This window comes from Eulemur rufifrons, chromosome 1 (assembly GCF_041146395.1).
Source record: "Eulemur rufifrons isolate Redbay chromosome 1, OSU_ERuf_1, whole genome shotgun sequence".
Lineage (NCBI taxonomy): Eukaryota > Metazoa > Chordata > Mammalia > Primates > Lemuridae > Eulemur > Eulemur rufifrons.
The window spans coordinates 49,093,149-49,106,565 of NC_090983.1; the positions used below are offsets into that span (position 1 = coordinate 49,093,149).

Below are 13,417 nucleotides of genomic sequence, written 5' to 3' on the forward strand. Positions count from 1 at the left end.
TTACTCTCTCCAAGTTATATCCCTCTCCAGCTTTTCGCCTTTGTGGCTATTCTTCCTGAAAGAGCTGTTTCCACAGCCTCTCCCCTTCCGCATTCCCCATGCCTTCCACACACCCTGCAGTCGGGACTGTACCTCTCTTTCCCATGCTCAACCTGTCACTTGGATTCTTTTTTGCACTAGTCAGGAGTCCCCTAATTATACACCCAGCTAGATTGCCCTTCCTAAATACAGTTGGACTAGTGTTATTTTCTTATTTTAAACACTTCACTACAAATTCTTCACCGCTTACCAAGTTCAGTTCAGACTCAAGGCCTTCCAGTGTTCTGAATCTGGTCACCTTTCCAAACCACTTCTACATTCATTGTTCCCATCCCACTGGTCTACGACGTTCCCTGGGGTTTCTTACTTCAAAACCTTTACTTCAAGTACATGACCTTCTGTCTCTATTGAAATCTTAGCATCTCTCAAAGCCAAACCCAAATACTGCCTCCTCCATAGACCCTTCCTTAGCTGTATCGCTCTCTGATCTCCCATAGCACCTGTGTTTTTTCCTACCTGTCCGCATCCATTCAGCCTGCTACACCAAATGTGATAGACTGGCTGGCTCATAAACAACAGAAATTCATTTTTCACAGTCCTGGAGGCTGGGGACTCCAAGATCAAGGTGCCAGCAGACTTGGTGTCCAGTGAGGTCCCACTTCCTTATAGACAGCTAACCTTGCATGGTGGAAGGACACAGGGTCTCTCTCAGCCCTTTTTGGTGAGGACACTAATCCTGTTCATGAGCCCCAGGATGTAATCACTTCTCAAAGGCTCCCACCTCCTAATACCATCACCTTGGGGGTGTGTATTTTAACGTATAAATTGGGGGGGGGGGGAACATAAACATTCAGACCATAGCATTACCATAATCATCTCATATAACTAGTATTGCCATCCCAACCACCCTACTTGATTATGTGGAAGGAAACCCCCTGGCTCTGCTCAGTTTAATGTTTCATACAACATTTAACACTATGTGTTGCCTTTTAAAGCAGGATCTCCAGAAAAGGTATTGGCATTTATAGTAAATACTGAAACGATTTTGGTACAGAGAAGAAGAATCATTCAGTAGCTTGAAAATGTTCTATTTGGGTGGATAGAGAAATGAGGAAGGGCTTCTCTGGCAAGAGAAATAGGCAACAACATTACCCTTATGGGTTACAGCCGCAACAAAAGCTTGCCAAAGAATGCTTAACAATTTACAGATATTTGTATAAAAAGCATAAATGTCTAGTTTTTATGTTTTTAAGGTTGATGCCATGGCTCTCTTTTCAGGGGTTATTAAAAAGTGTGCCCAGTAATCCCTGCCAAGACTGAAATAGTGAGGAAAAACCTTTCTAATGGATAGCAATTTGAGATTTACAAAGGACTTTCATATATATTATCTCCAGTGATTTCTGAATAACCTTGAGATGGAAATAAGGCAAATGTTTTCTTTGTCATAGAAGTGAAAGGACAAGTCCAGAGAGGGTAAAAGTGCTTTATGTGGGGCCCAACTGCCAGTAGTGGCGGATCTGGACTTTGAACTTAGATCTAAATCAGAATCTAGTGTTCTTTCCACAACAGCTGACGTATTGGAATTAGATAGCAAGTGCCGACCAAAGCAGAGTGACTCATCCAGTAGCACAAACATGTTTGGTTTTAGAGTTCAGACTAAAAGCTGACTCTCCCTGAATCCTCACGCCAGCATCTCACATGCATCTTAATGAGCACGGCTGTGTTATTAAGGCCCATCTAATGACAGTGTTCCAGGTGGAATGGTCTTTGTTGTGGTATAATTATCGTAAACTGGTGTATTCTATCACTTGAGGTACCAGTGGCTCCTTTCACTAGCTCAAAGTCTTCTCAACTGTCACATGGGCTCCACAGCAGTTTGCAAACCCCCATTACCTCCACGACTAAAACTGAGCCCCATGAAATGCAGAAACAAAGTATCATCACCAAGGTGAAGCATCCTGTGTTCTCAATTGCTGTTTTTCATGCTCAGGGATATTTCCTTCCTCTTTCCAACAGTCTCCCAAACATTTCCCTTGTGTAGATTCTCTGGAACGCCCACTCTCTTCACCAGAGGCCTTTAATCATTTCTACCTCATTGCTGCTCCCTGGACTCTCCTAATGGTTTAAACTGCCATGCATAATGATTCGTTTCTCCAGAGACTGCTCCTGCAGGAGCATCCTATTATAACAATTACTTTTCTTCCTGCTGGGCCTTTGAACAACCAATTTTTACTGGCAAGGAACTTTATCAAAGGAGTGAGGCAGGAGGGAAACTGTGAGCTTGGAAGGATCGTTTTATAAATCACATCATGGGAGTACATCAGTCTCTTACGGAATACATTTGCTGAAAGGTTGCAAGTGGTCTGTGTTTTCTTCCAAGTAGTTAGACTATGGCACTGTTCCTCCAATGTTCCTGGCCTGGGCTCTCACTAACCATTGCTTTGTACAGCAGGGAGACGTTTTAAAGATGAGTCCTCACTTGGAAGACTTCCGTGACAATTGCATTGACCTACTAAAGGAACAAACGAGAAATAAGCAGACAATATTCAGTGAAGAAAGGAATAAGGTAAAGAAAACTACTTAACCTCGGCTACTCATGACTTTTGTTTTGAGGTTAGCTAGAGTCATTGGGCATTGCAAAATAAAAGAGAATTGAAGCCTTCTTATCTTTCCAAATAGACTCTCCCGGTGTAAATGCAATGTGAGTTTCCTCGTCCCTTACTTCCTGTCTACTCCATACTGAGTCCTTCTCTTTCCTATGGTATTTTCTCTGAGCCTCTCCTACTGAGTACTAAAACCATGGCATTTCACAATGACATTGGAACAGCCACATAAATGCCGTAATGTACCCCAAACCACTTCTATTTTCTCATTTCTAGCTGACTTTTCCATTGTCTTTTTTTTTTTTTTTTTAAATAAAAACAAGGTCTCACTCTCTTGCCCAGGCTAGATTGGAGCGGCTTGATCATAGCTCATAGCTCACTGTAGCCTTGAACTCCTGGCCTCAATCAATCCTCCCTCCTCAGCTTCCCAAAGTGGTAGGATTATAGGTGTGAGCCACCACGCCTGGCCTCCATTGTCTTTTTATATTTAATCCAACTTCAAATTTTACTTCTTTCTCTTTATCATACCACCAAGCCATGATTTTTATTGTTTTATACTACCCATTAGAAAACTCTGCACATGAAATTAGATTGTATCTTGTTCTCATAGACACTACTTCTAAGATGATATATCCAGGCACATGTACTAAAACATAGAATCCAGCTGAAATATAAATCCTAAAATATTTAGAGGAATGTTTGAATTTCCTTAAAACCTATGCCTTTACTGATAAAGCAAAGCATGTAGCAAAGACTACAAATATTCACAAAATGCAAATGTATATTTCGAAAGTATTATTTAAATCACAACATCACTATGGTTTTTTAGCATAAGTTGGTCCTCTCTATTCATAGCTGCTGGATTATAAACAGCTCTTGACTCTTTGCTTTGCCAAGTTGGCTGCTCCCAATGTTTCTCTCCCAAGGACCCGAGAAACAAGCAGAGTCACCATTATTCTCAGTTGCCCTCAAATTAATAAAATTCACTTCTTGTGGTATGAGAGTCAAAAACAAACAAACAAAACCCTTCCTATTTGTTGCAGTTGTTTCATGAAGAAAGATTTCTCTTTCCTTGAAGTCAATACAGCTTCTTTGTAGGTCCTTTTCCACAGGTTAAATCTATGCCAGGGTCCAGTGCAATTGTACAACCACCAGGCAGCAAGTACCATTAAGCAAGCTGGCGTTTTTTTTGGTTTGGGGTTTTTTTTTTTTTGTTTGTTTGTTTGTATTTTGCATGGTGTAACCTTGAGCCACTTAAACCCTGATTCCTCTCTGAGGCAAAGGAAAGCTGCTAAATTTTGGTCATCTTGATGGGTCTTAGTATCACATCAAATGGTTTTGGTTACTCTGATTGATCTAAATCAGGGTTTCTCAACTCCAGCACTACTGGCATTTTTGTCAGAGAATTCTCTTTTGTAGGGGGCTGTCCTGTGCACTGTAGGGTGTTTATAAGCATCCCTGGCCTTACCCACTGAATGCCAATAGCATCTATTGTTATGCTAAGATCATCCCAATTGAGAACAACTGGTTGCTATAATAAAGAATAGCATTAAATGCACCACATTTTCTTAAATAAGTTTCTAAGAGTGACCAAATTCAACATCTCATTATTTATTTTATTTAATTCTGCATGATTTCCTACATCGCGAGGTAGGCACATTTACTGAGAACTCAGAAACCAAAGTTAATGTGAAAATAAACATAATAATTTATACTTAATAAAAATGGTTTTTGATGTTTTATTTTCTTATAAGAAAGAGCTTCCTTTAAATAAAAAAAGCAAGATTTACTTTCGTTGAAAAATCGCTTTTATTCTAATACAAACTAAAAGACAGGATAGATCGTCAGTCACTTAGGGTGTAAGCGAAGGTCCACAATTACAGCCATCAAGAATTCTTGTTGACGTCATTTCACATTCTGGTGCAATTGGTGCAGACAGCAAAATGAAAGGGTGGCAGTAATCTTCACTTTTAAGTAGCTCAAGCACATTTACCCTCTTATGGTCTCTATTATTTACGTATCGATCAGATGTAATGATTCCCCAAAACATCATGTGAGCAGATAATAAGAAGCACCAAGCAAAAGCTTGTCTGGGAATTATTGCAGTAATTCCAATACCTTTAAATGTTGTTAGTCTTCCTCAGAAAATTATTTGAATCAGAAGGAACAGTTCTACCAAACTATTACAAGAATATATTCATCACAGGAATTTTTTTCCTGGAGATAGCAAAGTGCTTCTCATTTTTTCTGACCCCAAAATGCAGTGAGTAGAATCAGGCAATTCAGTAAATGCAATGCACGTAGTGCTGTTAACAGATTGTGATAATGTTTTATCCTCAAGGTGAGCACCAAAGCTAAATCCACAGTAATATCTAAAATTCCTAAGGTTAAACGGAGGCACACAGTATTAAGAGGCCTGCCTAAAGTCATGGAACTATTCGATGGAAAATGAGGGGTTTGGATGCCAGCATTTAGAGTTATAGAATTTTAGTGCTAAAAGGGGTTTAACAATCATCTGATCAAATCTCATTTTACAGTTGAGGAAACTGAGGCCAAAAGAGATTAAATATCTTGCCCTCCAAAAATCACAGAAAGCAGTGTCAGAACTGGGCAGGCAGCCCAATTCTCCTGAATTTCAGCCATGAACTTTTCCCATAAGACCAAGGGGGAGCTCCCAGAAACTGCTGCATATAAATAAGCGTTTTGTAGTGCTACTGTAGATGTTCATGCCAAACCTTGCCCCATCTGTTTACATGACAATTAATAAAGCAATAGCGTGGAAATATAATGCTTTCATACCAAATAATTCAGTGGAGTGCTCTTATCAGACTGGGTGAGGTCAGTTTGCTAATCCTGATCACCTGGCAGGTGGGGGAAGATGTTCTTGAGACACACTTGCTTTGGAAAAAATCAGGAAGGGACAAAGTATTCTTTTTCATCACCTTTCTGTTCTCTTTTACCTCGTTCCCCCCAACCCAAGTGCCCAAATGTACCAAGTTCACTCCTTGGCTGCCTAAAGAGTCTTCTTCAGAAATGTCTTTCATAGAACAAGCCCTATGCTCGGTATGTTTCTTTGTCTATCTCTCACTTAGCTTCATTAAATCTTATTTACCCTAAAGTAAGATTATCTGTTGTGAAGATATTTTGGAAGGTAAAGTCCTGTGGTGTTCCTTTAAATTTACCCCATAGGTGATTCCCTGCCCTAAGTACTTTGAGGATAGGAGCTGCGCATTTAACTGGATAGATGGAGAATAATATCATTATGTTGTCCCTTCCTGACACTTTGCCTATATAGCAAGGATTGTCAATTTAAGTGATCGTGTACATCAATGGAAATGAAAGTTCAGAAATCCTAACAAAGACCCAAAGCTATAGATTTAGGGTTAATTAAAAGTTAATTGATCATTAGGTATGAAAGTGGGTGAGATCTTTGAGGGGGAAAGTATATAGTGAAGATTAGAGAACTTAAAGAAAAAAACCACAGGTTATTCATGTATTTAGAAGGCAGGAAAAGAAAAAGGAATCAACAAAATGACAAGAGCATCCTCCCAATTTGATATTAAGGAAACAAATTGAGAGCTGAGCTTTGTTTTGGTGAATTAAATCAGAGTTTCCAGCTATTTTACCAGAACTCACAGACTGATGCAAATATGCCCTGTCTGTACTAAGATACACAGATTTATTAATATTTACCCCTTTCTGTAAACACACATACACACACACATTTCTTTTTTCTAATAGCAAAGATGGTTTTATGGGGGGGAAATTTAAAAAAATGGTATGTGTAAATGTTTGGGTACCATTTTTTGTAAATGAAAACTAGATAGATGTAGGAAACTATAGCTTAGTGAGTTTTAAAAGAAATTTCTGTAAAATTCCATGATGACTTAAAAACTGAAGGCTTATTTGCATTTGAGAATAAAGACAGAAGTGCCAAGCATCAAATGGATTTACTCAGAAAAACATCTACATTAAATTCACCTTATTTTGCTTGCCGAGATGATTATTTAATGGGTAATTCTAGGTTAGTGCTATAGCACTAATTTCTTGTTATTTTAAGAAGTCATTTGAAAAAACACATTGATGATGCTGTCTTAAGATAAATGGAGAAATGTGAACTGAGTGAGAGTCGGGTTATAATTATACCCAACTATTAATATTAAGTTCATCAGTGTCAACCTGGAAGGCAGTGTGCTTTGGCTTTGTTCTAAACTCTGCAGGGTCCAACATTTTTATCAATGGTGTTAATGGACAGAAGAGGTAGGAAATTTTAGTTGACTAAAAACTCAGTATGAATCAATGGTCCCATGTGGTTCTTATGAAAACAAAAAATGAACTACTATAATTACTTTAATAAAAACATATCATATAGATCAAGGAGATGATGATTCCACTGATTACTTACCATCTGGAAAGTAAGTAGATTCTAGAAACAAACATATTTAATGGGGAGCATTAATTAATAAGTTGAAATGTTTCCAGAAAAAAAACTCGAGAAATTTTTCTCCCTCTTATTGTTAGTAGAAATTATCTGGTAGTATTATTTTCTATGGAAAGTACTTTTCTATTTTAAGAATTGTAAGAAGTGAAAAAATAATATTCTTGGATTTCCTTTGTGTGTTTGGCACCAACTAAAACATAGGAGTCAGGAATCAGTAACCAATAAAAGCTGGATTGGAAGACATGGCTTGGACTTTTCTAGTGGGTTTCCCAAAACTTCATACCTGATTTCAATAGGCTTACCTATCCATCCACTTGGTGCACATCTAGACACCACCGGCTTCCTACAGGGGATTTTCACGTCTTAGAGCCAATCTAAACACACCATTTGATGGACAGCAAATCCAAAAGAGAGGGCCTCCTAAGAAGAAGCTTGTAGCTGGGCAGGAGTCGGGCCTCCCAGAAGGTGACCACAATAACAAGAGACAGTTGAGGCAGAGGAAGAGGGTGTTTGGTACAAGGAAAGAGACTTAAAAGCTGTAGGATTAATGCTCCAAATAGTCAAAGAGCTGTTATAATTGGAGAGCAGTTGGACTTCTTTGTAGCTGTAAGAGGCCAATTTAGACCCATTGGTGGAAAATGCAGGAAGGCTGATCTTTGCTAAATATAGGAATACATGCTTAACACAAGTAAGGCATAAGTTTCTCAAAGAAAGTACCCTTTCAAAAAAGTGTTCAAATAGAGGCTGCCAGAGTGTCGCAGAGGAGATTCTTAGACTGAATAGGAGATTGGATGAAAGTTCCTACAAGAAGGAAAATAAGCACTCTGCTTTCGGGAAGGGGCGGAGGGAGGGGCTGAGCCCAGCTGTGGCGGAGCAGCCAAAAGAGGGAGGGGCGTTCCCTGCCGCACATGAGTTTATTTAGTAATTTTCTTAATGGGAGGAATTTCCAAGAACTTCTGGGTTTTAAAGCCAGAATTTAAACTTCTAAATGGCTGAAGGAAATCACCTTCTCTAAGCTGGGTTTATGCTTTCTCCCAGGGGAGATATTCTCTGTGGGACAGTAGAAAGACCCATTGTTTTGCTTCTACTTTTCAACCTGAAATTGCATTTATTTTCTCAAAAATCACTTATCAAGTATATGTCAAGAGCAGGATTATGGGCTAAAATGAAGAACTCAAAGTCAAGGCAAGACATGACTTTCCTATGTGCATTAGATGCATGGGACAAAAACCTGTACATGGTAACTGAGTAAAAGTGCACCCAAAATGCTGAGGAAAGGCACAGAAAGTAGATATAAAACAAGCAGGTTGGGATAGATGAGATCGCTTTTCAGCTTCAATGTTCTTTTGAGTCTCTGCCACAGGGGACAGTGGAGCCTCTTCTTAAACCAGAGATGGACATGGATCAGTGGGGAGAATGGGTGTGAAGTGTCAGCAGGGGGAGAAGTACTGCATTCACGGCTCCTAGCAGGACCTACTCTCCACTGAGGGCAGAGAGACAGGTGACAGGTGCCCCCCATTGTATCTTGGGGTGCTGCCTTGCGAAGGGCCATCACATGTGATAATTCCACTAACATCTACCTCCCTCACTAGGCTGTTGTCTCCACGGTGCAGAGACTGTCTCCTTTTACTCACTGCATTATTCCTCTAATGCCCAGCGTGGTACCTGGTATACAGTTATCATGGTGCACGATAAATACCTTTGCAATACGAGAAGAAAACTGAGGGGCTTTAAGAAAATAAAACCAGTCATTAGGAATGGCTTTCTCTAGATGAGGTACATAGAGTCCAATTCACAGAGACAGAAGTGGGATGGTGGCAGCCAGGAGCTGAGTCAGGGGGAAGAGGAGCGGTGGGGACTCAGTGCTTAATGGGTACAGAGTTTCATTTGGAAAGAGGACAAAGTTCTGGAGATGGATGGTGGTGACAGCTGCACAACAGCATGAATGCACCTAATGCCACTGAACTGTACACTTAGAAATGGTTAAAAGGGCACATTTATTTTTCCAAGTACAGTATATGACTTTCAAAAAATGGTACATTTTATGTTATGTATATTTTACTACAACTAAAAAAAATAGGCTTTCTTGAGAGAGAAGAAAGGTTATTCTGGGAAGGTCCGAGGGATCGCCTAACAAGGAAGTCTCTGTGTTCACACGGAGTGTAAGCAAACCAGAAAAAAGCAGAATTTACTGGTTGACGAGATTCCTCAGATCATGGTTTGAAAGATGTTGATGCAGTCCAACCCCTTCATTAGAAACAAAAAACAGGGCTTTCTCTCTTCCATTTCACAATGTCTAGACCATTTGACTCAGAGGCTTGAGGTCAATTTAACTATTCCTTGGTCGTGGGGTGGGACTGTGCCCAGGTCAGACAAATGCTTCCACGTCCGTAATCCTCGCTCCGGGCCTTGGCTTGGACTCACTGTAGATTTTCTCAAGTTGTCTCTCTGAAGTTGAGTTTCACTTTAATTGAATCGAGTAAAAGAAAAGTGAACTAAGGAAGCTTTGGCTTTTCTCTTTTGTAGGGGCAGGTGCAGGTGGCAAATGTGCCCATCAATGGAACAGGGGAAGATGGGCTTCCAGGGGATCAGCAGCAGCTGTCCACTGCCAAAGAGGGCGTTGTCCAGGGCCTACTCCCGCCTGAAGACATGCTGTCGGAATATGAGTGTGTCTCACCTGATGACATCTCCTTGCCGCCACTCCCGGGAAGCCCTGAGTCCCCGGGAAGCCTCCTCGCGCCGTCTGACATGGAGGTGGAGGAGCCTCCCAGCTCCTCCCTCGGCCTTCTCAAAAGCAGCCACGGTGTGCAGGCGGCTGCCAGCAGTCCAGAGGAGGCCCAGGAATCTGTTCTTCCACCACCTGTTGCTTTTGCTGATGCATGCAATGACAAAAGAGAAACATTTTCAAGTCATTTTGAAAGGCCTTTCCCCCAATTCAAAGCTGAGCCCCTATTAGCCTCCGGAGGATTTCTGGAAAAGAGTACTGCCTTGCACAAAATCAGTGCGAGACATCCAGAGAGCATGCCGAGTGAAGCGCATGAGAGAGCTTTACCGCAGCACCCTCAGGCTCAGGGCCGTTTGCTAGAGACGCGGGAGGAAATGCATGCTGATAACTCCACTAAAACCCGGGCCAGGCTGCATGCTTCCCCCTATGCGTTCTCGGGCCTCAGGTTTCAATCAGGCACCAGCCGGGGCCAGCAGAGTCAAATGGTTCCCCAAGAAGAGATTAAAAGCACATCAGCAAAGAACAGCGTGGTCAGCATAGCTGACCAGGCACCTCGTTTCTCCAGGCTCCTGTCTAACGTAACTGTTATGGAAGGTTCTCCAGTGACTTTGGAAGTTGAAGTAACAGGATTTCCAGAGCCTACACTGACATGGTGGGTAGCCTATAATGACAAGCCACAAACAGAAACAAATTGAGTCATGGAGAAAATCATTCTGTGGGCACTAACTTAAAAGTTTAGGGCTTGCTGATTAATATTCTACCACACTGCAACTCTGCATGAGTCAATCGCCGGTCAACCCCCAACCCTCACTTTAGTACCAGCATGGTTGATACCATTAAGAAAAAAGTAACCATATAAAATAATAATTTAACAAACTCTAAAAGCACTGGAAGTTGGTTTTGCTTGCTTTTGTTTTTCTTTCAGTTTAACATTCCACATTTCTGAAGATTGTTGGTTGCAATTCTTTCCTATTGTCTATTTCTATACAAGCATGAAATTTTCTTGAGGTTACTTCCCTTATGCAATTAAAAAAACATAAGAATTTGGGGTTCTCCCTTTTCTCTCACTTACCTATTTCATCTTCTCCATCTTTCCAAAATGGTCACACTTGCCACTTTCATAATACTTGTTTATTTTACTAAGATTTCTTTTTATACATTCTTCGATGTGAGAGGTGGAATAACAATGTTTCTTTCACAGTTGCTCCAGGTGACAGGCAGTAAACCCATTTTTGAAAGGTAGTGTCATAACTGAGCTGTGAACAACATGATTTCACTCCGGAGACATCATTATTTTTTAGCCTATTTGGTTTAGTAAAAGGAAACTGCAGAAGACAGTTTTGAATCACTTACTGTTGTTAACAACAGAAGCAGTTATAACTTTCTCAATATGGCGGATACTCTTAAACATGCAGAAATTTTTCTTCCTTAAGTAGAGTTATTTGAGGGCAAAGTTACAAATACATTGAGAGTGAGTTTATGCTTATAAACTAAGATAAGTAAAATAACATTTATTTATCATAATGTTTCAGTAGACATTAAATTTACAGTGTCAATTATTATGTGTGCCCCCTGATGGTACTTGAAGTGTGAACTGGTTATCTAAGAACTTATGAGAAAACTTTGGTTTCCCAAAATTATTTAAAAAAATTGCACTTCTGCTATAGTGCAGCCACTTAGGCTTTTTGTTTTAGTCTATTGTTTTTACAATTGCATGCTTCTTACAAATCAGGAATTTCATGCTTATGAATTTAAAAGATATTGAATTCATTATTAAATCTCAGTTCACCCCAAAGAAAAATGTTGTCTGACTTGTCTCTTGTTTTTGTCCATATGATAAATAACCTGGTGAGTATGTGTGGTTGAAGAACCACTGCAGCAATATATTGTTGAAGAACTATTGCAATATCATGAAAAAATATTTTGCCATCAGATTTACAGCAATTTTGCTCAATTAACAACTGTCAAACTATCTGGGAATCATATATTTTTAGGAGGACACCCAGAGAAATGCAAAATTGTCACTTAGGCAATGGGAACAGAAAATGATTCAGGTTTGTCATCATCACTCCTTGTGTGAAAGAATGTGGGCAGAAATAAATAAACAAGAATCTTGTATATACAAAATAAGCTATTTGCTCTATAAAAAATGTAGTTAAGTGCTCATGCTCATGGGAAACTTTTAGAAATATGTCATCAACTGTCATAATCCCACTGCATTCACACCTTTTATAATAGAAATCACATTCTTCTTCTAATGAAATTAAGTTACAAAACTAAATGAACCCATTTCATCAGGAGATGATGCATAAGTACCGTCCTTTAAAACAGCACATCTGTCGTGTGGGTCTCGTGGTATGAATGTGAGATGGGCAGATGAGTCTCACTCCCATACGAATTCCAAGAAGGAGTCACAGCTGCTGTTCCATAGTGACTAAAAGAGTAGAGCAGGCCAGATAGGAAGGTGCCATTTCACACTCTAGGTAATCGCTGCCATGAGCAAATGGTGGCCCAGTGTGACCAGATGGTCTGGCTTTTACAGAGTAGCTCAATATCTGAATTTTCATATGTAATATTCCAATTGTCAAAAAATTCAATTTTTCAAAAACGTGGCCTGAGCCAGTCAAAGCAATCCTCCGGCCCCCAGTTGCCAACCCCTACTTGAAAGATAAACAGCCCCACTGGAATTTGTTGTAGCTACAAAGCTCCCCGCTGATTCTAGAGAATATTGCCGTGGTAATGGGCCTGCTTGCAATAGTTACTAGAACTTGGAAATGATGTGAATAAAGAGCAATCCTGACTTTAAAAACTGACTCTCTGCTTCAGGTACAAGAAGGGCCAGAAACTGTTTGCAGACGGGCACTTGCAGGTTTTACACAAGGAGACGAGGCACTCGGTGTTCATTCCGAAGGTATGCGAGGCAGACGCAGGCCTCTATGTGGCTCGGGCCCAAAACTCTAGTGGCACTCTCTCTTCCAGTGTCGTCCTCCACGTAACAGGTAACCTCAGGCCGCCAATCACAAGAATAAACTGGATAACGCTGTGTGTCATCTATGTTAGTGTGTCCCTAATGTACTGGCTACTCACGCAGTAACTGTGGCGTTGGCACCGAGGGACGTCATTTTCACGCAACTAAAGGACAATGCAGCTGTTTATTTTCCTGCCCCTCCCACAAAGCAGCCCCCACCATGTGCATCTTCAGCCTGGCCATCTTGCTTGTTTGGCTAATACCACCTCCAGGTGAAATAATCAAATTTTCTCTAGTGCTTAATGTATCTGAGGAACGTGGTAAATTGTTTGCAGTAGATAAGGTGCATATTTTTGTACTCTAGAAAGAGATGTGTTCCATATAACATGCAGAAAAATGTACCATGTTTATTCCCTTTCAATTTAAAGACATGCAGATGAAGGCTGGCATCGGCATAAGAGTTGTGAGGTAAATTTCAAATCCAGTTGTTTGATCATTTATTAATTGTACTCATAGACATCTCTTTGTAGAGGGTAACAGTAGAAACATTGAACTGACGTTGTGTTGTTGCCTTCGCTGTCCTTTAATTTTCTTTTTCATGTTTTGATCTCATTCATTGAAATACATTCTATGTAATTTCA

General features: G+C 40.3%; 1 protein-coding gene across 1 annotated transcript in view; it reads left to right on the plus strand.

Annotated features, from left to right (window-relative positions):
* CCDC141 (coiled-coil domain containing 141) overlaps positions 1-12,902 on the plus strand; it is a 158,943-nt gene extending 146,041 nt beyond the window's left edge. The window contains exons 22-24 of the mRNA XM_069470241.1: positions 2,489-2,605; positions 9,610-10,460; positions 12,635-12,902. Coding sequence (XP_069326342.1) covers positions 2,489-2,605; positions 9,610-10,460; positions 12,635-12,902 — 1,236 coding nt within the window. The remainder of the gene's footprint in view (positions 1-2,488; positions 2,606-9,609; positions 10,461-12,634) is intronic.
* The last annotated feature ends 515 nt before the right edge of the window (positions 12,903-13,417 follow it).